Source organism: Salvelinus namaycush, chromosome 39 (assembly GCF_016432855.1).
Source record: "Salvelinus namaycush isolate Seneca chromosome 39, SaNama_1.0, whole genome shotgun sequence".
NCBI lineage: Eukaryota > Metazoa > Chordata > Actinopteri > Salmoniformes > Salmonidae > Salvelinus > Salvelinus namaycush.
In genome coordinates, this window is record NC_052345.1 from 5,214,371 (window position 1) to 5,242,116 (window position 27,746).

At 46.3% G+C, this 27,746-nt stretch overlaps 1 protein-coding gene across 6 annotated transcripts; it reads right to left on the reverse strand.

The window, feature by feature from the left end:
* On the reverse strand, positions 1-27,746 carry LOC120032598 (transcription activator BRG1). 6 transcript variants are annotated; one of them, XM_038978754.1, is made up of 35 exons: positions 27,392-27,746; positions 26,312-26,435; positions 25,932-26,093; positions 25,819-25,883; positions 25,270-25,483; positions 24,620-24,715; positions 23,853-24,111; positions 22,534-22,660; positions 22,055-22,228; positions 21,142-21,315; positions 20,593-20,763; positions 20,241-20,288; positions 17,361-17,491; positions 17,193-17,247; positions 16,841-16,980; positions 16,321-16,474; positions 15,913-16,076; positions 15,282-15,348; positions 14,899-15,009; positions 14,496-14,738; positions 12,775-12,888; positions 12,089-12,196; positions 11,009-11,095; positions 10,682-10,728; positions 10,421-10,587; positions 4,009-4,172; positions 3,507-3,734; positions 2,829-2,906; positions 2,467-2,685; positions 2,041-2,303; positions 1,645-1,750; positions 1,453-1,554; positions 935-1,067; positions 581-717; positions 1-425 (listed from the first exon to the last, which is right to left on the reverse strand). In XM_038978754.1, the coding sequence occupies exons 1-35, from the start codon at positions 27,614-27,616 to the stop codon at positions 390-392; spliced, it is 4,893 nt and encodes a 1,630-aa protein (XP_038834682.1). In that variant the 5' UTR covers positions 27,617-27,746; the 3' UTR covers positions 1-389. The 6 variants fall into 6 exon arrangements, with proteins under 6 accessions (XP_038834682.1, XP_038834680.1, XP_038834683.1 ...); XM_038978752.1 differs by having other exon boundaries at positions 1,645-1,753; XM_038978755.1 differs by having other exon boundaries at positions 2,041-2,312.

Below are 27,746 nucleotides of genomic sequence, written 5' to 3' on the forward strand. Positions count from 1 at the left end.
TTGAATTCAGGCTGTAACACAGCAAAATGTGGAATAAGTCAAGCAGTATGAATACTTACTGAAGGCACTGTATATGGCCTCAACTTACCCCCCAAAAGACATCAGACATAATAAATAACACTTATAGTAGTTGACACATATTACATTAGCAAGGTTGTTTAGATCGACTAACAGGATGAGGCAGAATTGGTCTATTTTCCACACCTAAGCAGTGCTTCATGTCCAGTAGTTGATGTTATGAAAGCTGTGCTAATGTACATAACAGGGAGGGAATTGGCATCAATATTAAGTGAAATTCCACATTCCCAAGTAGATATGAAATGGAGTTGAACAAAACCTGGTAATAATGGAAGTAGAGTTGGACCTTGGAGTAAGCAGCTAGTTTCCATTTAGGATTCTTCATCAGTGCCACTGGGGGAGCGTTCCTGTGAGAGGTGGAACAGGAGAGGAGAGAGACAGAAGGGGGAATATTTCTGGGTGTCATGCACAATATGGCCAACACATTTTTGCAGAGGGATCATAAAAGAAAACATCAAAGATGGAAGGTGCAAACACACACACACACCTCCTCTCCCCTCACCTCCTCCTGCTCTTCTTCAGTGTCGTCGTCGCTGACGACAGGTTTGGCTCGGGTGCGTCCCATACGTCTCCTACCCTTCCCCCGGTCACTACTCTTCTCTCTCCGTCCCAGACGGATCTTCACCTTCACTGAGCGGGCTAGAGGATGGACACACACACACATTCATATCATACACATGCAGATGCAGACACACACCACAGGATCAACACAACACAGTTTATTGGTCACAGAGATGGCTGGTTTACTAATCGTTCTCTCTCCGTCTTTCATTCTTTATTTTTCTCAATATTTTTTTTCCCTTCTTCCTTCCTTTGCTTCTTCATTCCTTACATCCTTTCTTCAGTGATGACTCACACTCTGACTCGGAGCCTTCGTCCAGGTCCTCCTCCTCTTCCTCACTGTCCTCTCCCTCGCTGTCCTCCTCCTTCTCGATCTTCTGTCTCAGACTGGTGAACACCGACTGGAGCACGATGGAGTCCTCGTAGATCTGGGAACGAGGCAGCAACCAGACGATAGACCGATGTAGCTATTTTAGGCTCATGCACAGATGCAGTTGGACACGTGCCAACAATGGTATTGTTATTTGGTCCACTGCTTATTGTTATTCAGCCTTAAACTTTTTATTTGAATGTTTTGAAGCAGGTTATCAAAAAAAGGACTGGTCCCTTGATACATTTTTATACAGTAACAAGAGCGCATATAGGAAGAGCAGTTATAACTCCTGTAATCAGCATCTCTAATGAAGTTACTGGACGAAGTGAGTTAAAGTCGATTAAGTCATTAATTTATTTCATCTATTGTTACATCTATTGTTATCGATGTGTTTGTGTTGTTGTGTACTCATTCCAGTATAAAGTGTGTGTTTGTCTCACCAGTGATCCCTCCAGGTTGAAGGTCTGTGCGTTCTGAAAGAGTAGCATCACATCTCTCTCCAGGTCTCCTAGACTACGGTATCTGTGGCTACGGATCCTCTCCTACAGGAGGGGCAGACAGGGGAGAGGGAGAGAGAGAGATTAGAGGGGGGATGAGAATGAGAGTGTGTGTGTGTGTGTGTGTTAATTGACCTTGATTTTCCTGAAGTCGACAGGCTTGCGGATGAGCTCGTAGTACTCTGGCAGCTCTTTGCGCGAGGGCAGCTGGATGAAGACCTCACTCAGCTGACGACCATTACTGCTGTGAAAGACATCACCAGAGACACTGATGTTAGTGCCCGTAGTACTGATGTTACACAGCAGTTACACAGACATTCTGTATTGCAGCATGTTGTGGCCCATATGGGAATCAGTCTCACAACTCTGGTGTTGCAAACACCTTGATCCAACCTAGCCTGGTCCCAAACATGTTTGGCATGACAAGGAGTGGCGTGACGGCACAAACGGACTGGTACCCAGGCTAGCTCCAACCAGCATGTAAGTCAAAATTGTAAAGCAAGCTAAAGAGAACACTAGCCTCAGTCTTACCTGTCTTTGTATTTAATAACAGCGTCCACTATCTTCTTCATCTTCTTGGTGAGAGCGGGGGGGTTGGGGGAGAGTTTCTCTGCGGGGGGGCGTCCCCTCTTCTTCTGTCTCTTCCCGTCCTCGTCCTTGTCCCGGCTCCGCCTGCCCCCCGAGGAGGAAGAGGAGGGGCCAGGGAGGTCATCGCGGTCACGCTTTCGCTTCCGGGTGGTCTTCTTGTGACGCACCTCCTCCTCGATCTCCTCTAACGTGCCTTCCTCAATGGCCTGGAGGGAGAAAGAGAGGGAGGGAGAAAGAAAGAGAGAGAGAGAGAGAAAGCGAGAGAGAGAGGGAGGCAAAGATGATGAGCACCTTGTCACTTAATAAACAACATCAAATGAATACACCAATTCCAGAGTGTAATTTAACCCCTGACCCTTGACCTCTAACCTTGAGCCACTGTTTCTCAGTGAGTGAGTCACTGTAGTCCACCTCCTTGCGCTGGCGGGACCCCCTCCCGAACATCTTCTCCTCTTCCTCCTCACAGGTGAGTCTCTCCACCTCTGCGTCGTCCTTCATGATCCAGGTGGGCAGCTCGTCCTCCTCCATCAGACGGGGCTTACGGCGGGGGTTACGAGCGTCCTCACGCCTCCTGTCCAGGTCCATACGCTGGAGGGGGAGAGGGAGATAGAGACAAGGAGAAGGGGCAGGAGAGAGGAGAAGACAGAGGTAGAGGGAGGAGAGGAGAAAGATTGGCCCTTGACACGTTGACCCAGAGAAATGACCATGATGACCAACAGACACTAACTAACCATGAAGTGGTCAAACTCCTCCTCGCTCCTGGCGATCATCTGGTTGACCGTCTCATCGTCTGGCACCTCGTCCTCCTCCTGAGCGGTGAAACACACATCAATGGACAGACACAACACACAGCAGGACCGAAGGACATGAGCAAAGCTATAGCTCTATCCACTCTAGCCTGGTTCCAGATCTGTTTGTGACCATATGACCAATGACAAGAGGAATTGTCAGACAGAACAAACAGGTCTGGGACCAGCCTATCCAATCCACCACTCTGTAAGAGAGAGCTCTGTAAGAGCTCTGTGACAACATCAAGGAATGGGTCAATATATACAACATAAAATTTACAGTACATGTAAAGTCTTTAAAACAGTATTAGCATTCAAAAGAAGTGTAGATGAAATACCATCCACATTGTGTTTGTCCACTTAAGACAAATACACAAGGCACAAAATATGTGAGAGAAAGAGAGTGGTGAAAAGAAGAAAGAGGGATTGAAAGAAAGAAAGAAAGAGAGAGAGAGATGTACAACGGATGAAAAAGAGGAAGAGGGAAGAACAGTACAATGGAGAGAGGTAGGTGTGTCAGTGGGCAGCGTGGGAATTCTGAGGGTGTGGGAGTTCCGGGCTTTCGTCAGTCACACCCACCCAAGACCCCCCAGACTTCCACACGCCGCCCGGGGCCCCGACCTCGTCCTGTTCCTCGTGCTCCAGGATAGCCTGCAGGAAAGCCCGGCGCTCGTGGCTCGATGACTTCTGGTCAAACATGCCGGCCTGGATGACCTTCTGGTCCACGTTGAGTTTGTACTTGGCCGCTGCCAGGATCTTCTCCTCTACGGAGTTGACGGTGCAGAGACGCAGGACGCGGACCTCGTTCTGTTGGCCGATGCGGTGCGCACGGTCCTGGGCCTGCAGGTCCTGGAGAGAGAGGGAGGAGAGGGAGAGATGGTTAGAATACGGTAGGATACTTTGGGCTGAATCGTTAGATATTCGTAGCAATGATTCAGTTAGTATCTGGCCCATGGTGGCATGTCAATACTAACATGGCAAGTTTAGTGGGCTATTTTGTACTTCTAACTGAATACTCACTCAAGTAATGTTAAAATATGACTTCAACTACTAACATTGCAAGTGTACCTGCTGTGGGCTCCAGCCAATCCCTTAGGAGTTGTGTGTGTGTTACTCCCCCTACCTGGTGAGGGTTCCAGTCAGAGTCGAAGATGACCACGGTGTCAGCTGACTGCAGGTTGAGGCCCAGCCCCCCGGCTCTGGTACTGAGCAGGAAGATGAAGTACTGGGAGGCCGGGTCGTTAAACGCCTTCAACAGCATGCCCCTGTCATCTGCTTTGGTGGTGCCTGGAGGGAGAGGGGGGCGGAGGGATCACGAAAATTTTCCTTCGTCACTTCCTGTTGAATCTGCAGACGTGTTGCTGTGCGTTTTGTTGCTGTGCGTTTTGCTGCCAACTTTACTTTACTTTGCTAGCTGACAACTTTACGTTTTTTTGTTTTGTTTTTGTTTTTAATTACCGTTTATATTTTTAGTTTTTCCATCGCAACTTTTTTCCCTCATTCAACTTTTTCACTCCGGACGCTTTATCTGGACATGGTTCGTCAACACCTTCAACAGCCGAAGCTAAGTAGTAACATTAACATGATGTCTTCTAATTGCAGTCGCTGTACTCATAATATACAGGAGAACGATCGCCTTACGGCGAGAATAGCTGTGCTACAAGCCCAGCTTCAGACGCAATCGTTAGGCAAGGGTAATTTCAGTGTAGGAAAGGAAGAAACAGCGTCTGTGCCACCAGTAAGTACAGATAGTAACGTTAGTATAAACCCCCCCGCACAGTCCCCGCAGCCGGACAACTTTCTCATGGCTTCTGGAGGGAAATGCTGTTGGAATGCTCAACCGGTGTCGCTCATTCAGCCGACAGAAACTTTCAACCGGTTCTCCCCATTATGTAGCGAGTCGGAGTCTGAGTCTGAGTCTTCTCTTGTCTCTACTCCTCCCGTTACGGGGTCTGAGACGCCGAAGGCTCCCACCATTAGCTCTGACAAATTGAAAACCCTAGTCATTGGCGACTCCATTACCCGCAGTATTAGACTTAAAACGAATCACCCAGCGATCATACACTGTTTACCAGGGGGCAGGGCTACCGACGTTAAGGCTAATCTAAAGATGGTGCTGGCTAAAGCTAAATCTGGCGAGTGTAGAGAGTATAGAGATATTGTTATCCACGTCGGCACCAACGATGTTAGGATGAAACAGTCAGAGGTCACCAAGTGCAACATAGCTTCAGCGTGTAAATCAGCTAGAAAGATGTGTCGGCATCGAGTAATTGTCTCTGGCCCCCTCCCAGTTAGGGGGAGTGACGAGCTCTACAGCAGAGTCTCAGCACTCAATCGCTGGTTGAAAACTGTTTTCTGCCCCTCCCAAAAGATAGAATTTGTAGATAATTGGCCCTCTTTCTGGGACTCACCCACAAACAGGACCAAGCCTGACCTGCTGAGGAGTGACGGACTCCATCCTAGCTGGAGGGGTGCTCTCATCTTATCTACCAACATAGATAGGGCTCTAACTCCTCTAGCCCCACAATGAAATAGGGTGCAGGCCAGGCAGCAGGCTGTTAGCCAACCTGCCAGCTTAGTGGAGTCTGCCAATAGCACAGTCAGTGTAGTCAGCTCAGCCATACCCATTGAGACTGTGTCTGTGCCTCGACCTAGGTTGGGCAAAACTAAACATGGCGGTGTTCGCCTTAGCAATCTTATTAGGATAAAGACCTCCTCCATTCCTGCCATTATTGAAAGAGATCGTGATACCTCACATCTCAAAATAGGGTTACTTAATGTTAGATCCCTCACTTCAAAGGCAGTCATAGTCAATGAACTAATCACTGATCATAATCTTGATGTGATTGGCCTGACTGAAACATGGCTTAAGCCTGATGAATTTACTGTGTTAAATGAGGCCTCACCTCCTGGTTACACTAGTGACCATATCCCCCGTGCATCCCGCAAAGGCGGAGGTGTTGCTAACATTTACGATAGCAAATTTCAATTTACAAAAAAAAAAATGGCGTTTTCGTCTTTTGAGCTTCTAGTCATGAAATCTATGCAGCCTACTCAATCACTTTTTATAGCTACTGTTTACAGGCCTCCTGGGCCATATACAGCGTTCCTCTCTGAGTTTCCTGAATTCCTATCAGACCTTGTAGTCATAGCAGATCATATTCTAATTTTTGGTGATTTTAATATTCACATGGAGAAGTCCACAGACCCACTCCAAAAGTCTTTCGGAGCCATCATCGACTCAGTGGGTTTTGTCCAACATGTCTCTGGACCTACTCACTGCCACAGTCATACTCTGGACCTAGTTTTGTCCCATGGAATAAATGTTGTAGATCTTAATGTTTTTCCACATAATCCTGGACTATCGGACCACCATTTTATTACGTTTGCAATCGCAACAAATAATCTGCTCAGACCGCAACCAAGAAGCATCAAAAGTCGTGCTATAAATTCTCAGACAACACAAAAATTCCTTGATGCCCTTCCAGACTCCTTCTGCCTACCCAAGGACGTCAGAGGACAAAAATCAGTTAACCACTTAACTGAGGAACTCAATTTAACCTTGCGCAATACCCTAGATGCAGTTGCACCCCTAAAAACGAAAAACATTTGTCATAAGAAACTAGCTCCCTGGTATACAGAAAATACCCGAGCTTTGAAGCCAGCTTCCAGGAAATTGGAACGGAAATGGCGCCACACCAAACTGGAAGTCTTCCGACTAGCTTGGAAAGACAGTACCGTGCAGTACCGAAGAGCCCTCACTGCTGCTCGATCATCCTACTTTTCCAACTTAATCGAGGAAAATAAGAACAATCCAAAATTTCTTTTTGATACTGTTGCAAAGCTAACTAAAAAGCAGCATTCCCCAAGAGAGGATGGCTTTCACTTCAGCAGTAATAAATTCATGAACTTCTTTGAGGAAAAGATCATGACCATTAGAAAGCAAATTACGGACTCCTCTTTGAATCTGCGTATTCCTCCAGGGCTTAGCTGTCCTGGATCTGCACAGCTCTGCGAGGGCCTGGGATCGGGAGAGACACTTAAGTGTTTTAGTACTATATCTCTTGACACAATGATGAAAATAATCATGGCCTCTAAACCTTCAAGCTGCATACTGGATCCTATTCCTACTAAACTGCTGAAGGAGCTGCTTCCTGTGCTTGGCCCTCCTATGTTGAACATAATAAACAGCTCTCTATCCACCGGATGTGTACCAAACTCACTAAAAGTGGCAGTGATAAAGCCTCTCTTGAAAAAGCCAAACCTTGACCCGGAAAATATAAAAAACTATCGGCCTATATCGAATCTTCCATTCCTCTCAAAAATTTTAGAAAAAGCTGTTGCGCAGCAACTCACTGCCTTTCTGAAGACAAACAATGTATACGAAATGCTTCAGTCTGGTTTTAGACCCCATCATAGCACTGAGACTGCACTTGTGAAGGTGGTAAATGACCTTTTAATGGCGTCAGACCGAGGCTCTGCATCTGTCCTCGTGCTACTAGACCTTAGTGCTGCCTTTGACACCATCGATCACCACATTCTTTTGGAGAGACTGGAAACCCAAATTGGTCTACATGGACAAGTTCTGGCCTGGTTTAGATCTTACCTGTCGGAAAGATATCAGTTTGTCTCTGTGAATGGTCTGACCTCTGACAAATCAACTGTACATTTCGGTGTTCCTCAAGGTTCCGTTTTAGGACCACTATTGTTTTCACTATATATTTTACCTCTTGGGGATGTTATTCGAAAACATAATGTTAACTTTCACTGCTATGCGGATGACACACAGCTGTACATTTCAATGAAACATGGTGAAGCCCCAAAATTGCCCTCGCTAGAAGCCTGTGTTTCAGACATAAGGAAGTGGATGGCTGAAAACTTTCTACTTTTAAACTCGGACAAAACAGAGATGCTTGTTCTAGGTCCCAAGAAACAAAGAGATCTTCTGTTAAATCTGACAATTCATCTTGATGGTTGTAAAGTCGTCTCAAATAAAACTGTGAAGGACCTCGGCGTTACTCTTGACCCTGATCTCTCTTTTGACGAACATATCAAGACTGTTTCAAGGACAGCTTTTTTCCATCTACGTAACATTGCAAAAATCAGAAATGTTCTGTCCAAAAATGATGCAGAAAAATTAATCCATGCATTTGTTACTTCTAGGTTAGACTACTGCAATGCTCTACTTTCCGGCTACCCGGATAAAGCACTAAATAAACTTCAGTTAGTGCTAAATACGGCTGCTAGAATCCTGACTAGAACCAAGAAATTTGATCATATTACTCCAGTGCTAGCTTCCCTACACTGGCTTCCTGTTAAGGCAAGGGCTGATTTCAAGGTTTTACTGTTAACCTATAAAGCGTTACATGGGCTTGCTCCTACCTATCTTTCCGAGTTGGTCCTGCCGTACATACCAATACGTACGCTACGGTCACAAGACGCAGGCCTCCTAATTGTCCCTAGAATTTCTAAGCAAACAGCGGGAGGCAGGGCTTTCTCCTATAGATCTCCATTTTTATGGAACAGTCTGCCTACCCATGTGAGAGACGCAGACTCGGTCTCAACCTTTAAGTCTTTACTGAAGACTTATCTCTTCAGTAGGTCATATGATTGAGTGTAGTCTGGCCCAGGAGTGTGAAGGTGAACGGAAAGGCTCTGGAGCAACGAACCGCCCTTGCTGTCTCTGCCAGGCCGGTTCCCCTCTCTCCACTGGGATTCTCTGCCTCTAACCCTGTTACAGGGGCTGAGTCACTGGCTTGCTGGTGCTCTTTCATGCCGTCCCTAGGAGGGGTGCGTCACTTGAGTGGGTTGAGTTACTGACGTGATCTTCCTGTCTGGGTTGGCGCCCCCCCTTGGTTTGTGCTGTGGTGGAGATCTTTGTGGGCTATACTCGGCCTTGTCTCAGGATTGTAAGTTGGTGGTTGAGGATATCCCTCTAGTGGTGCGGGGGCTGTGCTTTGGCAAAGTGGGTGGGGTTATATCCTTCCTGTTTGGCCCTGTCCGGGGGTTTCTTCGGATGGGGCCACAGTGTCTCCTGACCGCTCCTGTCTCAGCCTCCAGTATTTATGCTGCAGTAGTTTATGTGTCGGGGGGCTAGGGTCAGTTGGTTATACCTGGAGTACTTCTCCTGTCTTATCCAGTGTCCTGTGTGAATTTAAGTATGCTCTCTCTAATTCTCTCGTTCTCTCTTTCTCTCTGAGAACCTGAGCCCTAGGACCATACGTCAGGACTACCGGGCATGATGACACCTTGCTGTCCCCAGTCCGCCTGGCCTTGCTGCTATTCCAGTTTCAACTGTTCTGCCTGCGGTTACGGAACCCCTACCTGTCCCAGACCTGCTGTTTTCAACTCTTAATGATCGGCTATGAAAAGCCAACTGAGATTTATTCCTGATTATTATTTGACCATGCTTGTCATTTATGAACATTTTGAAAATCTTGGCTCTCTCTAATTTTCTCCTTCTCTCTTTCTTTCTCTCGGAGGACCTGAGCCCTAGGACCATACGTCGGGACTACCGGCCGTGGTGACTCCTTGCTGTCCCCAGTCCGCCTGGCCTTGCTGCTATTCCAGTTTCAACTGTTCTGCCTGCGGTTATGGAACCCCTACCTGTCCCAGACCTGCTGTTTTCAACTCTTAATGATCGGCTATGAAAAGCCAACAGATTTATTCCTGATTATTATTTGACCATGCTTGTCATTTATGAACATTTTGAAAATCTTGGCTCTCTCTAATTTTCTCCTTCTCTCTTTCTTTCTCTCGGAGGACCTGGGCCCTAGGACCATGCGTCGGGACTGCCGCCCGTGGTGACTCCTTGCTGTCCCCAGTCCGCCTGGCCTTGCTGCTATTCCAGTTTCAGCTGTTCTGCCTGCGGTTATGGAACCGCCACCTGTCCCAGACCTGTTGTTTTTCAACTCTTAATGATCAGCTATGAAAAGCCAACTGAAAATTATTCATGATTATTATTTGACCATGCTTGTCACTTATGAACATTTTTGAACATCTTGGCATAGTTCTGTTATAATCTCCACCCGGCACAGCCAGAAGAGGACTGGCCACCCCTCATAGCCTGGTTCCTCTCTAGGTTTCTTCCTAGGTTTTGGCCTTTCTAGGGAGTTTTTCCTAGCCACCGTGCTTCTACACCTGCATTACTAGCTGTTTGGGGTTTTAGGCTGGGTTTCTGTACAGCACTTCGAGATATTAGCTGATGTACGAAGGGCTATATAAAATAAAATTGAATTGAATTGAGGGCGGAGGGAGAGAGGAGGGGAGAGGGAAGTGGATGAGTAAAACACAGCAACTAAGAGAGACAGAAACCCCAACTTTGATTTTGTATCATATGCGTAGCAGACATGGGTTCAAGAAGTACTTCTTTTCTAGACTATAAAATACTTTGAGTATGATTGAGCCTGTATGGAATGCCAGATGGGTGGGGTTTGTACCATTTGTTCTATTGCACTAGGAATGTATTAGAAAGACGCCAAGTAACTATTTGAACCCAGTTCTGATACCGAGACAACCACACACACACACCGTACCGTCCAGACGCAGGTGCTTGAAGTTGCGGTAGGCGAAGTAGTCCTCCATGATGGTCATGAGCGAGGTCATCTGACAGAACAACAACACCTTGTGGTTGGTGGCCCTCAGCTTGGGCAGGATACGGTCCAGCACCTCAAACTTCCCTGAGGCTCGGTACAGGTCAAGACTAGGGGCAGAGAGAAAACACAACCAGGCCAATAGAGAGAAAGCATTTCGGGTCGTTGTTGTGAAAATTATTCTCAATCGACTTATGCACTTACCCACTCACTATCCCTCCGGAAAATCCTAAATGCTCAGAGAAAGATTCCTGTGAACAAATTCAGAATTGTGGTGGGGTTAGTTCATCAATAGAAAGTATACTCCCACTGTATGTACCTCTATCTGTGTGTGTGTGTGTGTGTGTGTGTGTGTGTGTGTGTGTGTGTGTGTGTGTGTGTGTGTGTGTGCATTCCCACTGTACCTCTGTGTGTGTGTGTGTGTGTGTGTGTGTGTGTGTGTGTGTGTGTGTGTGTGTGTGTGTGTGTGTGTGTGTGTGTGTGTGTGTGTGTGTGTGTGTGTATGTGTGTGTGTGTGTATTCCCACTGTACCTCTATCTGTTGGAACATGTAGGGATGGTTACAGATCTTCCTCAACTGCATGATGGTGTTCATCAAAGTCTTGGTACCTCCTTTACCCTACAATAGACACACAGATATTACAGGAGGAGTTCAGGATTTACCCTACAATAGACACACAGGTATTACAGGAGGAGTTCAGGATTTACCCTACAATAGACACACAGATATTACAGGAGGAGTTCAGGATTTACCCTACAATAGACACACAGGTATTACAGGAGGAGTTCAGGATTTACCCTACAATAGACACACAGGTATTACAGGAGGAGTTCAGGATTTACCCTACAATAGACACACAGGTATTACAGGAGGAGTTCAGGATTTACCCTACAATAGACACACAGATATTACAGGAGGAGTTCAGGATTTACCCTACAATAGACACACAGATATTACAGGAGGAGTTCAGGATTTACCCTACAATAGACACACAGATATTACAGGAGGAGTTCAGGATTTACCCTACAATAGACACACAGATATTACAGGAGGAGTTCAGGATTTACCCTACAATAGACACACAGATATTACAGGAGGAGTTCAGGATTTACCCTACAATAGACACACAGATATTACAGGAGGAGTTCAGGATTTACCCTACAATAGACACACAGATATTACAGGAGGAGTTCAGGATTTACCCTACAATAGACACACAGATATTACAGGAGGAGTTCAGGATTTACCCTACAATAGACACACATATATTACAGGAGGAGTTCAGGATTTTACCACTTGATGTTAGATGGTTCCTCACCATGAAAATAGTATATGGGCCTGGGGAAACTAATCTGTTTTCTTTAAACTGCAACTTCAAACTTTAGCTGACTTTAGCCACCACAAGCTATGAATTTATGGAAGTGAGGCATGTGAGAATGTTTTCAAAACAAGACAAAACTAATACTGCCCTGTACATTTTATAATTATTTTACCTTGCAATATAATCAAAAAGCTTCTTACACATATTCATATATGCAGAATATGATCTAAAAAGAGCATATTTTACAAACTGTATGTTTTGGACAAAGAACTTGAGTTATTCCTCCTCACCTTCTTGTCCTTCTCAGAGCCGTCTGTCAGTAGGACTCCCTTGGCCTGCATATGTCTGTAAAGAACCCTCTGGAGCGCTGACATATCACACTTTATTACATACTCCACCTGGAGGACAGAGAGAGAGACAGAGAGAGACACAGCGAGAGAGAGACAGAGAGAGAGAGAGACAGACAAAGAGAGAGAGAGACACAGCGAGAGAGAGAGACGCAGCGAGAGAGAGAGAGACACAGCGAGAGAGAGAGACAGAGAGAGAGAGACAGACAAAGAGAGAGAGACGCAGCGAGAGAGAGAGAGAGAGAGAGACGCAGCGAGAGAGAGAGAGAGAGACGCAGCGAGAGAGAGAGACGCAGCGAGAGAGAGAGAGAGACGCAGCGAGAGAGAGAGAGAGACGCAGCGAGAGAGAGAGAGAGACGCAGCGAGAGAGAGAGAGAGACGCAGAGAGAGAGAGAGAGAGAGAGAGAGACGCAGCGAGAGAGAGACGCAGCGAGAGAGAGAGATCAATAAACCAATCAATCAGCCAATCAATCAATTAAAACCACAGAATGGTTATTATGCAAACAGAGTCAGCTGAAAAATACCTGACAGTATAGTTAAGAGGACACCCAATGGACAAAATACTGAAGAAAGCTGTGAACACGAGTTTGTATTTAAAAGAAATGTGAAGATGGAGAGACGACCTATACCTTTTCCGGTAGCTGAGCCTCTACTTCCTTCTTGAGCCTGCGTAACAGGAAGGGGCGGAGCACCTTGTGGAGGCGACGGATAATCAGGATGGTCTCTTCTTCATTTAGATCTACCTGGAGAGAAGAAGAGAACGGAGTTAAATATTATGTAATTTCATGAACAGAAATGTATACAATTGACTAAAGGTACACTACCGTTCGAAAGTTTGGGGTCACTTAGAAATGTCCTTGTTTTTGAAATAAAAGCAATTTTTTTGTCCGTTAAAATAACATAAACTTGATCAGAAATACAGTGTAGACATTGTTAACGTTGTAAATGACTATTGTAGCTGGAAACGGCAGATTCTTAATGGAATATCTACATAGGTGTACAGAGGCCCAATATCAGCAACCATCATTCCTGTGTTCCAATGGCACGTTGTGTTACCTAATCCAAGTTTATCATTTTAAAAATGCTAATTGGTCATTAGAAAACCCTTTTGCAATTATGTTAGCACAGCTGAAAACTGTTCTTCTGATTAAAGAAGCAATAAAACTGGCCTTCTTTAGACTAGTTGAGTATCTGGAGCATCAGCATTTGTGGGTTCTTTCTTCTGAAACTCATCGGTCTATTCTTGTTCTGAGAAATGAAGGCTATTCCATGCAAGAAATTGCCAAGAAACTGAAGATCTCATACAACGCTGTGTACTACTCCCTTCACAGAACAGCGCAAACTGTCTCTAACCAGAATAGAAAGAGGAGTGGGAGGCCCGGGTGCACAACTGAGCAAGAGGACAAGTACATTTAGAGGGTCTAGAGACAGTTCACGATGTTCTGTTAAGAAAAAAAAAAAACTTTAATGGAATGAAAAACATTCCATTAAAAATCCAGCTACAATAGTCATTTACAACATTAACAATGTCTACACTGTATTTCTGATCAATTTGATATTATTTTAAAATGGACAAAATTTTTGCATTTCTTTCAAAAACAAGAACATTTCTGAGTGACCCCAAACTTTTGAACAGTAGTGTACGTAGCAGTGATTGGCAGCTGGCAGCCCGCGGGACAGATGAGCCGATTAAATGTGGGCCGCAGCCTCCCGAGTGCGCAGCGGGTTTGATCCCAGGCTGTGTCACAACCGGCCGTGACCGCAAGTCCCGTAAGGCGGCGCACAATTGGCCAAGTGTCGTCCGGTTTAGGGGAGGGTTTGGCTGGGGGGCTTTACTTGGCTCATTGCGCTCTCGCGACTCCTTGTTACACCTGGTCCGCGGTTGTGAGGCCGGTTGGACGTACTGACAAATTTTCTAAAACGCCGTTGGAGGTGGCTTATAGTAGAGAAATTAACATTCAATTCTCTGGCAACAGCTCTGGTGGACATTCCTGCAGTCAGCATGCCAATTGCACACTCCCTCAAAACTTGAGACATCTGTGGTATTGTGTTGTGTGACAAAACTGCACATTTTCAAGTCCCAGCACAATGTGCACCTGTGTAATGATCATGCCGTTTAATCAGCTTCTTGATATGCCACACCTGTCAGGTGGATGGATTATCTTGGCAAAGGAGAAATGCTCACTAACAGGGATGTAAACAAATTTGTGGACAAAATTAGAGAAATACACTTTCTGGGATCTTTTATTTCTGTTCATGAAACATGGGACCAACACTTTACATGTTGCGTTCATCTTTTTGTTCAGTATATATAGCATTTCTCAATTTCTTTCAGCTAAAGAAAACTCACCTTCTCTCCAGTCATAGCGAATGGTGCATTGAACCACTGTTCGAAGGTACTGCAGCTCTTAAAGATGGTGGGCAGGAGAAAGTTGAGCAGGGCCCAGAGCTCAGGCAGCTTGTTCTGGAGCGGTGTCCCCGTTAGGAGCACTCTCCTGGGGGCCAGGTAGTGGGTGTTGAGGACCTGGGTCAGCTTACAGTGGTGGTTCTTCATCCGGTGGCCCTCGTCCACGATCATGTACTTCCACCGGATCTGTGGGGGGGAGAGGGAGCAGGGGAGTGATGGAGAGAGAGAGCAAGAGAGTTGGGGAGTAGGAGAAGACAGAAAGAGGGTATATAGGTCATCAGTCAAATGGTCATGGTGAGAGTTGTTCAGAATCACGCTGGAGATAGAGTGTGTGTCTGTGTGTTACCTTGGCTAGGACCTGTTTATCCTTGATGATGTACTCATAGGTAGTGAGGAGAACGTTGAACTTGCCGCTGCGTAGCTGGGGGATGAAGGCCCTTCTGGCCTGAGGGGAGCCCTACAGAGACAACATGAAGGACAGGAACTTGGACTTAACTTGACATTAATGAATGAATTAAATTAATAATTACTAGAATGGCGTGACTTTACATTTGTATTCATAATAGGCCTAGTTGTTGTTGTTCTGACTGCAAGTGATACACTTTGATTTGAATGCTTAATAGACAGGCTTCCACACGGCCGCCCATATGGCTGTATTTCAGGACCCCAAGCAATGAGTGTTTCCATGGTTACCATATAGTTGGCGGAAGGTTAGCTGCTCCAACTCACCTTGTAGGAGACTTTCACTACAGACGGAGCCCACTTGTCAAACTCATACACCCAGTTAGAGAGAGTTCTGTCAATGTGAGAAGAGAGGAAAACAGAGGGCCAAACTTACCTAAGCAAACAAATAGCACTGTACCCATAGCGATAGATACATATATATTACTATTCTAATTATTACTTTTTAATTATGCGACTGTACCAAACCTTACCCACCCCTCTCTCCGGATCATTGTTTCCCTCTCATTAGTACTGTACTCCATCATATCATGTATGACAGTCACGTTAAGTGTACTATGAATACAGTTACAATTAAAGGGACAGTACTCTTCAAAAGTCCCACACCATCAGTTGTGTATATCCAGCTATATACTGTACCTCAACCCCAAATTAATGGAAAAAATAAGCACAGCAATTCTGGAAAATGATGTGGAGCTTATGTCTTCCATTCATTTTGGATTGTGGCATATAGCTGAATCTACAAAATGGCCTGTGACACGGACTTACAATAGCTCAACATACAACCAATGTTGGGGTCTTGAAAATGTGATTGATTTTGGAGTGTAATGTCCCTTTAAAGTTAAATTGTAATTGAAGCCATGGTTCTCCGTGCGTGGCAGAGCGGTACAGTACTCACGAGAGTGGTACTATGATGAGGAAAGGTCCGTTGACTCGTTTGTTCTCCATCAGGTACGTGATGAGAGCGATGGTCTGGATGGTCTTTCCTAGTCCCATTTCATCAGCCAGGATACCATTCAGATTGTTGTTGTAGAGAGACACCAGCCACTCCAGACCTTTAATCTGAGGGAGGGAGGGAGGGAGGGAGGGAGGGAGGGAGGGAGAAACAGTTTGAGTGGAAAGGCGAAACAAGGAAAGGAAGAGGAGAGAGTCAAGGAGAGGAAGAGGAGAGAGAATCAACAGAGGAAGACAAAGGACAATGTCAGCCAGTCAAAATTGTACAGGTTGGTCTGGGTCTCTTCTAATGACTTAAGAAAGGAAATGTCACTTCTCAGGCTTATTCAGCCTCTTGTCAGTGCTGCTTCACCTGGTACTGTTTCAGTTGTCCGTTGATGAGTATAGTGGACTGTTTCTCCACTCTCTCAGTGACAGCATGGGCCACAGCGTAGTAAGACTGGAGTCCCCGAGCGAACGCTGCCTCTGCACTGTTATACTCATCATCCACATCCTGTTTAGCGTGCCTAGGGACGGAACCAGGGAAGAAACCATATCAGTGGCTGAATGGCTTTAATGCAATCACTGTAGCACTTTGAGATAGTTTTTCAATTAAAAATGTGTTATAAATTCAATGTATTATTATTTATTATTACATATTGACCTGAGCCGTATAAAGTAAGTGTGCTATTTTCTTTAAATGTCATGCCAAAACGTCATGCCAGGGTAAGCCTACACGAAACACAGCACTTATTTTAAGTGTTTCTAAAATCGAGAAAAGGGAAAAAAGAATGGTGACGATTGGAACCATTTCCCTGTTTGACCGCTAGGTTTTATGGGTATTATGACTCATACTTTGTTACTCTATAGGGACCCAGGTGTAGTGTGCTCACTCTATGATGTGTCGTACGTCCACCTCTGATACTTCTTCACTGTCAGGGTCTGGGATCTTCTTCTTCTTCTCCTCTAACCCCACTAACCCTGGGAGGACCACTACTGGAGGCACTGCCGGCTGGGGCTCCTCCTCTTCCTCCTGACAGGCCAATGACAGGCCAGGGGCGGGACAACAACAACCTGTCAATCACCACTCAGACAGACTGGTCATAGCTTTGGTACAGAGAGAGTGTGGAATGAATCTAGTCTTTATGAATGTACAACCAATCCAGTTGATTTGGATGATTGATATAATTTGATATAATAAGAGTTTAATCATGGTTGGTTACTATCTTTTATGACCCAACCCACCTCCTCCTCTTCCGACCCACTGTCTTCACTGTCAGAGCGAGGCGCCACCTCATACCTGGAACAGCAGAAAACATCAGTACTACAACCACAAACATACCTTTACCCCCTCTAAAATATACCCCTAAACACCTAATAGGCCCATCTCATCCTCCTCCTCCAGCCTCGTACCCAGGGTTCATCTCCAGCCATGTGTCCAGCTGTCCAGCTTTAGGAGCGTCCGCCCCTGTCAGGATGTTACCACTGTCCACGTGGATCACCTTCACTGGTAGGTCACTCATCTGGGACGTCTCATCTAGAGGCTGGAGGTGGGGGGGCGAGTCAGAAAAACACTGGATGCTGACGTTGAAGGGGAAATATACTATTCTTGGCGTCTACAAATACTGATAATTTTTTTCATTTTACTAGGATCCCCATTAGCTGCTGCTAATACATCAGTTACTCTTCCTGGGGTCCAATATGTCTGGTGATAAGAGTCAGAACGTCTCTGGATACTGATGCAGATACCTGCTGCTGGGTAATGTAGATACCTGCTGAACCATGACTATTTTTTTAAATATTTTTTTATTTCAACTTTATTTAACCAGGTAGGCCAGTTGAGAACAAGTTCTCATTTACAACTGCGACCTGGCCAAGATAAAGCAAAGCAGTGCGACAAAAAACAACAACACAGAGTTACACATGGGATAAACAAAAGTACAGTCAATAACACAATAGAAAGATCTATATACAGTGTGTGCAAATGGAGTAAGGAGGTAAGGCAATAAATAGGTCAATAGTAGCAAAGTATTTACAATTTAGCAAATTAACACTGGAGGGATAGACGTGGAGATGATGTGCAAGGAGAAATACTGGTGTGCAAAAGAACAAAAAAGTAAATAAAAACAATATGGGGATGAGGTAGGTAGTTGGATGGGCTATTTACAGATGGGCTGTGTACAGCTGCAGCAATCAGTAAGCTGCTCAGATAGCTGATGTTTAAAGTTAGGGAGGGAGATATAAGTCTCCAACTTCAGCAATTTTTGCAATTTGTTCCAGTCATTGGCAGCAGAGAACTGGAAGGAAAGGCGGCCAAAGGAGGTGTTGGCTTTAGGGATGACCAGTGAGATATACCTGCTGGAGCGCGTGCTACAGATGGGTGTTGCTATAGTGACCAGTGAGCTGAGATAAGGCAGAGCTTTACCTAGCAAAGACTTATAGATGACCTGGAGTCAGTGGGTTTGGCGACGAATATGTAGCGAGGGCCAGCCGACGAGGACATACAGATCGCAGTGGTGGGTGGTACATGGGGCTTTGGTGACAAAACGGATGGCACTGTGATAGACTGCATCCAGTTTGCTGAGTAGAGTGTTGGAGGCTATTTTGTAAATGACACTGCCGAAGTCAAGGATCGGTAGGATAGTCAGTTTTACGAGGGTATGTTTGGCAGCATGAATGAAGGATGCTTTGTTACGAAATAGGAAGCCAATTCTAGATTTAACTTTGGATTGGAGATGCTTAATATGAGTCTGGAAGGAGAGTTTACAGTCCAGCCAGACACCTAGGTATTTGTAGTTGTCCACATATTCTAAGTCAGAACCGTCCAGAGTAGTGATGCTAGTCGGGGGGGCGGGTGTGGGTGCGGGCAGCGATCGGTTGAAGAGCATGCATTTAGTTTTACTAGCATTTATGAGCAGTTGGAAGCCACGGAAGGAGTGTTGTATGGCATTGAAGCTCATCTGGAGGTTAGTTAACACAGTGTCCAAAGAAGGGCCAGATGTATACAGAATGGTGTCATCTGCGTAGAGGTGTATCAGAGAATCACCAGCAGCAAGAGCGACATCGTTGATATATACAGAGAAAAGAGTCGGCCCGAGAATTGAACCCTGTAGTACCCCCATAGACTGTCAGAGGTCCGGACAACAGGCCGTCAGATTTTACACACTGAACTCTATCTGAGAAGTAGTTGGTGAACCAGGCGAGGCAGTCATTTGCGAAACCAAGGCTGTTGAGTCTGCCGATAAGAATGTGGTGATTGACAGAGTCGAAAGCCTTGGCTAGGTCGATGAAGACGGCTGCACAGTACTGTCTTTTATTGATGGCGGTTATGATATCGTTTAGTACCTTGAGCGTGGCTGAGGTGCACCCGTGACCAGCTCGGAAACATGATTGCACAGCGGAGAAGGTACGGTGGGATTCAAAATGGTCAGTGATCTGTTTGTTAACTTGGCTTTCGAAGACTTTAGAAAGGCAGGGCAGGATGTATATCGTTCTGTAACAGTTTGGGTCTAGAGTGTCACCCCCTTTGAAGAGGGGTATGACCGCGGCAGCTTTCCAATCTTTAGGAATCTCAGACGATACAAAAGTGGTTGAACAGACTAGTAATAGGGGTTGCAACAATGGCGGCATATAATTTTAGAAAGAGAGGGTGCAGATTGTCTAGCCCAGATGATTTGTACAGGTCCAGGTTTTGCAGCTCTTTCAGAACATCAGCTAAGGAGAAGCTGGGGAGGCTTGGGCAAGTAACTACGGGGGTGCAGAGCTGTTGGCCGGGGTTGAGGTAGCCAGGAGGAAAGCATGGCCAGCCGTAGAGAAATGCTTATTGAAATTCTCGATTATAGTGGATTTATCGATGGTGACAGTGTTTCCGAGCCTCAGTGCAGTGGGCAGCTGGGAGGAGGTGCTCTTATTCTCCATGGACTTTACAGTGACCCAGAACTTTTTGGAGTTTGTGCTACAGGATGCAAATTTCTGTTTGAAAAAGCTAGCCTTTGCTTTCCTAACTGACTGTGTGTATTGGTTCCTGACTTCCCTGAAAAGTTGCATATCGCGGGGACTATTCGATGCTAGTGCAGTACGCCACAGGATGTTTTTGTGCTGGCAAATACTATGTTTAGAAGTACTGTATAACAACAGGTAACATACTGGTAACCATAGTGATGTAACAGTGTACTGTAGATTGGTTATGAAAAAGTATGGACATGTATGCATTCATTACAGTAAGTTGCTCTGGATACGAGCGTCTGCTAAATGACTCAAATGTCCAGTACGTTAGTTTAATATCCCACTCACTTCTCCATCAGGTCCCAGTACAGGAGTCTGACCCTCAGCGTTCTCCAGCTTCTGTAGGAAAGACATCCACACATCAGTATGTTTATCAAGCTCACAACCACATCTACACACTGACTCTATCAACTCCCTACAGAGACGAGTGCTGACTACAGCCCACAAACACATCTACACACACAAATTCCTCAGGAGATCCCGGTCGGGTTGAAACCTTGTCTGTCATGTGTCCATCTCAACAAATCACTATAGGAACATAGCAGTCGTGGACATACGCCCCCCCCCCCTTATGTCCAGCACCTGAACCTATTGGATGTGTGTATGTGTCCTTTGTCACACCTCTCTATCTCTCTCATACCTTCTTCTTCTTCCTCTTCTTCTTCTTCTCTTTGAGGGCCTGTACTAGCTTGTGAGCCCGGACCAACTCAGTGAGGTTGGCCACGTACTCATCCGTCTGCTGCAGCAGGTAGGCCAGACGCTTGTCCTTCTTCTGGTCAATCAGCTTACGGTAGCCCTCCTCATCCTCAGCCTGGAGAGAGAGAGGGTGGAGAGAGAGAGAGGGTGGAGAGGGAGAGAAGGTGGAGAGGGAGGGAGAGAGAGAAAGAGGAATGGGGGGAGAGGGAGAGAGAGATGGGGAAAGGGAGAGAGGGAGAGAATGGGGAGATATTCAGACAAAACTCATTGATGTGAGATGGATGAGTGTGTGTGTGGGAATCAGAGTAGAGAGAGTAGTGTAAAGTAATGTGCATTGTAAGAGTGTGTTTCCACATTAGTGTGTGTCTTTGTATACACCAGAGTGTGTGTCTAAGTATGTGAAAGAGTATGAGTGTTTGCACGTGTGTCTTTATACACACAAGTGTGTGATTGAGAATATGTGCTGTCTGTCTATGTATGTAATAGTCCTCACCATCAGCCTCCTCATCCTCTCCTTCTCGATGCGCTCGTTCTCCTTCTTCTGCTCACGCTCTGTGTTGGCGTGGTACGTGGCCACGGCCTTGGTGGCTTTCTGGATCTTAGCTGTGATGGAGCGGTGGTACTCCTTAAAGTCTTTGGCGTGGGCCAGGATAATGCTCAGATACTCCTGGAGACAGACAAGAGATGAGAGTCAGTATTCAGTTCTGTCCCATAGCAAGCATTTCTAGCTGGCGTGGTGGTACTGCTGCTGCTACTACTGCTACTACTACTGCTGCTACTACTGCTGCTGCTACTAATACTACTACTGCTACTACTACTACTACTACTACTGCTACTACTACTGCTGCTGCTACTAATACTACTACTGCTACTACTACTACTGCTACTACTACTGCTGCTGCTACTAATACTACTACTACTGCTACTACTACTACTACTGCTGCTGCTACTACTACTACTACTACTACTACTGAGGAAGGCAGTTAACCCACTGGTCCCCGAAGACGTGGATGTCGATTAAGGCAGCCCTCCCGCACCTCTCTGATTCAGAGGGGTTGGGTTAAATGCGGAAGACACATTTCAGTTGAAGGCATTCGGTTGTACAACTGACTAGGTATCCCCCTTTCCTACTGCTACTACTACTAATGATTAACGTAATGTACTGTATCTAATAACTTTTGTTTTTATGATGAACAGCGAAAGAGTGAAATATATTAGAGTGAGATATACTTCTCCCAAATGTCCTCATTAAGGATTAAAGGAGTTAAAATAATCTAAACTTCAGGAAGGATTTTATCTGACATTGTGCCTTGAAAAGCACTTCACTTCTCACAAATAATGTCCATTGTAACTAGCTTTTAGTCTAGAAGCAGGTGTAATCCGGCCCTAGGTTTGTGTTAGTGTACCTGGTGTTTCTGTCGACGTTTACGCTCCTGTTCGATCTTCTGCTGTTTCTCCAGTTTCTCTGTGATGCGGGCCTCTCGTAGGGACTGGCGCTTGCTCCTCTTGTAGGCCTTAGCGTCCAGAGCTGTCTCCAGAGCTGTGTCCCTGCGCATACACACCACTACCTCCTGACGCAGCTGTGGGGTTGGAAGAGACCGGAGGAATGAGAAATGTGGATATAAATGCATCGTCACCATCATGTGTGGGAATACTGTATGGGAGAGGGTCTCAACAGTCTCCAATGTTTTCAGGACCGTTACAACAGTACAACACAGTTAAAGAGTCATGACTGTTTATAGGACTTCTGTTATGTCATTGTAATGACAGTGTCATGTAGCCATTATGAAGGGTCATTGTAATGACAGTGGCATGTAGACGTTACGAAGGAGTGCTGCAGTACAACAGTCCTGTGTGTGATCCGCAGGGCGGGCCAGTAGCCTACCTGTCTCTGGAAGTTGAGCAGCTGGAGGGCCTTGAGTTCGATGGTGGCCTTGGTCCTCAGGTCTCCAGCCAGAGAGCCAGGGAGGTTCTCCAACTCAGCTATACGGTGGGTGATACGAGCCTGCAGTCTGGAGATACCACAGAGACATGAGATAGAGAGGAGAAAGGGAGAGAGAGAGAAAGGAGAGAAAGAGAGAGAAAAGGAGTGAGAGAGAGGGGGATAGTGCTAGAGAGAGAATGGGATAGTGTGAGAGAGAGAGGGGGATAGTGTGAGAGAGAGACAGTACTAGTGCTGTAGAGAACTCAGTCTGCTTTTATAAATGTATATATAGTAGGACTAGCCTTGTAACTATGTATCTATCTATTCAATGAATGTATGATGAATGATAGGTATAATGCTTTTTGCTCTTTGGGGTCTAGGCCAGGTTACCGCTCTTTGGGGTCTAGGCCAGGTTACTGCTCTTTGGGGTCTAGGCCAGGTTACTGCTCTTTGGGGTCTAGGCCAGGTTACTGCTCTTTGGGGTCTAGGCCAGGTTACCGCTCTTTGGGGTCTAGGCCAGGTTACTGCTCTTTGGGGTCTAGGCCAGGTTACTGCTCTTTGGGGTCTAGGCCAGGTTACTGCTCTTTGGGGTCTAGGCCAGGTTACCGCTCTTTGGGGTCTAGGCCAGGTTACCGCTCTTTGGGGTCTAGGCCAGGTTACTGCTCTTTGGGGTCTAGGCCAGGTTACTGCTCTTTGGGGTCTAGGCCAGGTTACTGCTCTTTGGGGTCTAGGCCAGGTTACTGCTCTTTGGGGTCTAGGCCAGGTTACTGCTCTTTGGGGTCTAGGCCAGGTTACTGCTCTTTGGGGTCTAGGCCAGGTTACTGCTCTTTGGGGTCTAGGCCAGGTTACTGCTCTTTGGGGTCTATGCCAGGTTACTGCTCTTTGGGTCTAGGCCAGGTTTCTGCTCTTTGGGGTCTAGGCCAGGTTACTGCTCTTTGGGGTCTAGGCCAGGTTACTGCTCTTTGGGGTCTAGGCCAGGTTACTGCTCTTTGGGGTCTAGGCCAGGTTACTGCTCTTTGGGGTCTAGGCCAGGTTACTGCTCTTTGGGGTCTAGGCCAGGTTACTGCTCTTTGTGATGTAAAAAGTCTTTATAAATACATTTTGATTAATTGTGTACTGTACCTGTAATCCCTTTCCTGCAGTATCTCCACCGGGTTAGGGGTCAAGGGTTAAGGGTCAGGGTTAGTATATTACCTGTAATCCCTCTCCTGCAGTTTCTCCACAGGGTTAGGGGTCAGGACTTAAGAGTCAGGGCTTAAGGGTCAGGGTTCATAGGTTACCTGTACTCCCTCTCCTGCAGTATTTCCACCGGGTCGAGTCCGTGGGGTTTCTGGATGGGGGTAATGCGGTTCTGCTTGGCATGGTGGGGCACCATGGGTGGGGGCTGGACCGGTTGCCCAGGGGACTGGGTCTGGGGGGGCATGACCGGGGAGGCCGCGGGGGGTATGGAGGGTGGAGCGGGGGAGGGACGGCCCGTCGGCTGGGGAGGGATCAACTTCTGGGGGGCGTTAGAGGGGGCGGCGGCGTTTACCATTGGACCTGGGGGAAGGAAAGAAAGGGCAAAGGTAACTAACCATCAATCAATTTATTGATGTGATTGTAACTGACCAAAACCTAACATGGATTAAAATTATATACAGGACTAAATCATGAAATACCATCATGAATAATGTTTTAACAATTAACTCTGTGTTGACTAACTGCTATGTGACTAACTACTATGTGAGTACAGATGTAAGATCTTAGTTCGCTACAGCAGGAAAATAATCCTGCAGCAACAGGACATTTTTGTATGGGTTGATAGATTGTTCATTAGGGCAAATCAAGTCAACAATTTCAAAGTGGAAATTACAAACTTTAGAAGACTTTTTAAAACTCAAATACACTACAAGTTCACATTTTCAGCTTTGAAGGAAAATTCTCAGTAACAAAACAGTGATCAAATTAAGATCCCACATCTGTTCCTACTATGTGACTAACTATAATAAACTTGAACTCATTGCCCCTCAGAAGAAAGTGACAATAATGCTGGTGTTATTATGTTCACCTTCAGACCAGGACTTGGGGGGTCCGTTGGGGTTCTGTCCCTGCATGCCTGTTGGACCAGAGGGGCCTGGAGGAGGCATGTTGGGTCCCATCATCCCTACAACATTATATCAGTGGTATATTCAGAGAAAGGCTAATGTTTCATACTTTTCAGACCTATTGGAAAACAGTTTTCCAGCTACTGTACCAGATCAAAACAATACAAGCTTGCTACTTCTCACAGCATTTAGATGCTGATTAATTGACTGATCAAATCAAATCTTATTAGTCACATACACATGTTCAGCAGATGTTATTGCGGGTGTAGTGAAATGCTTGAGATAAAAATATATTTTATTAGTCCACACGAGATGGAAATGTGTCTTCTGCTTTGTATCCAACCCCACCCGATACACACACATTAGGTTGGAGAGGCTGGAGCAGACTGATCAATGCTTTGTATCCAACCCCACCTGATACACACACATTAGGTTGGAGAGGCTGGAGCAGACTGATCAATGCTTTGTATCCAACCCCACCCGATACACACACATTAGGTTGGAGAGGCTGGAGCAGACTGATCAATGCTTTGACTGATCAATCTTCCCGTTTCAACTAGCTACTGTAATTATACAGATCAATATCCAATGCTCTTCATTCTGCCTCCCTCACCGTGAGCTCTGCTGTAGCCCTGGCCCATGGGTCCTCCTGGTCCTTGTCCTGGCCCCACACCTCCAGGACCTCCAGGAGCCAGGCTGGGCATGGGCTGCCCCAGTCCCCCCTGCCCTGGCCCCGGACCCTGCATCCCTGGGCTGCACCCCATGGGCCTCTTCCCCTGGACAGCCATCTGGAGATGGTCCGGTAGTGGCTGCCCCCTGGCCAGCATCTTATAGAGAGAAAAGTTTAATAAAGTATCAATCCAGTACGTTAATGTTAGTTATTGTAACATGTGAATGATGTTCATTGACTTGCTTGTCTACCCTTTAGTCATGAAATGGTAATTAAATTAAAAAGCATATAAAGTGTCACTCTACAATATTTATACAACAGGTGACAAGGCATATTAGCTACAAATTAAAAACAACATTGTGGACTGCTCAGAGTTTGGAGACATTATAAATAACCATAGGCAGTCATTACACATTATATATCAGTTATAATGTATCATCTTAAACACGTATCGGTCTTTCAACCATTAAATCATCAATATTCTGTACATGCCTTATAGGCCATGATCTGGGCCCGCAGCTGGTGAAGCTGGTTCTGGTTGAAAGGAGTAGGACCTCCTCCGGGGCCAACAGGGCCGGGGCCACTTTGCTGGGGCCCACCGGGACGGTTCTGCAACTGGTTCTGGCCCCCCAGGGTTTGGGAGTCCGGGTTGGAGGAGGTGTCTGAGGGGTTTGGGCCAGCGCTAGAGGATTGGAGAGGGCCAGAGGGGGGCCCGTTGGAAGGGACGGGGCTGGAGTGGTCAGAGCCGCCAAGTGGGGAGTGGTAGCCTGGTGGGGAGAGAGGGAGACGGAAAAAGAGAGAGAGAAAGATAGAGAAAGTGGATATTTAGTGAGGTGAAACATGACATAAAAATGAATAGATCTGACACAATATCCAATTCTACCATAATAGATAATCATATAGGTTCTATACAATACAGTTAATTCTGAACATTGTTCAACTGTGCACCCTCCTGAACAGACCCCCGGTGAGAGTGTGTACCTACCTTGAGAGTGTTGGTCCATGGGGCTGGGAGGAGGGCCCATGCCACTGTGCCCTCCCTGTCTCATGCCCTTCATCTGGGCAAAGCGTGACTCCTCACTCATGCCCTTCTCATGTATACCAGTTCTCTCCATACCAGTCCTTTCCATACCAGTCCTCTCCATGGCATTTCTCTCCATACCAGTCCTCTCCATACCAGTCCTTTCCATGGCAGTCCTCTCCATACCAGTCCTTTCCATGGCAGTCCTCTCCATACCAGTCCTCTCCATACCAGTCCTTTCCATGGCAGTCCTCTCCATGGCAGTCCTCTCCATGGCAGTCCTCTCCATGGCAGTCCTCTCCATGGTATTTCTCTCCATGGTATTTCTCTCCATGGCAGTCCTCTCCATACCAGTCCTCTCCATGGCAGTCCTCTCCATACCAGTCCTCTCCATGGCAGTCCTCTCCATGGCAGTCCTTTCCATACCAGTCCTCTCCATACCAGTCCTCTCCATGGCAGTCCTTTCCATGGCAGTCCTTTCCATACCAGTCCTCTCCATACCAGTCCTTTCCATACCAGTCCTCTCCATACCAGTCCTCTCCATGGCAGTCCTCTCCATGGCAGTCCTTTCCATACCAGTCCTCTCCATACCAGTCCTCTCCATGGCAGTCCTCTCCATACCTTCCAGTGGCTACAGGGAGGGAGACATAGATACAAACAAATGTAGATATATCGATATGGAAACAGGTTTTGATTGTTGCAAGGAATTGTTTAAAAAAAGTGTATGCACTGTATTTATAGGGAGGAGTTACAGTTCAAGTCTAAAGTTTGGACACCTACTCATTCAAGGTAATTTCTTTATTTTTACTAGGGTCTACATTATAGAATAATAGTGAAGACATCAAAACTATGAAATAACACATATGGAATCATGTAGTAACCAAAGTGTTAAACAAAGCGATTCTTCAAAGTAGCCACCCTTTGCCTTGATGACAGCTTTGCACACTCTTGGCATTCTTTCAACCAGCTTCATTGTGCCTTTGGTTCTGAAGGGTCTCGCTGGTTAGGTACAGTAGCACTCAATGATCCACAAGGTGTCCTTACTTTGTGCAGAGGGTGCATGTTCTCCTGGGAGTATCCAGAGGGCCCAGCCTGAGGCAGGGGGTGACCTGAGGATGGAGGCCCTGGGCTGGGCCCCATCATGCTGTGAGAGGACCCCCCTGGAGAAGGACCAGGGCTGGGGCCAAGCATTGCCCCAGGAGAGGGCCCCGGGCCTGGGGAAGGACCCTGTCGAGGGGTACCCCCCATGGGAGGGTCTGGAGTGGACATCCTGAATGGATGGGTTGGTTGGAGGGGGAAGACCCTCCTGCTTTTGGATGATAGTAGGGACCACTGGAGAGCGAGACAGAGGATAAACGTGCATTAAGACTGATCATTAATTAGTACTGAAATCTCATTG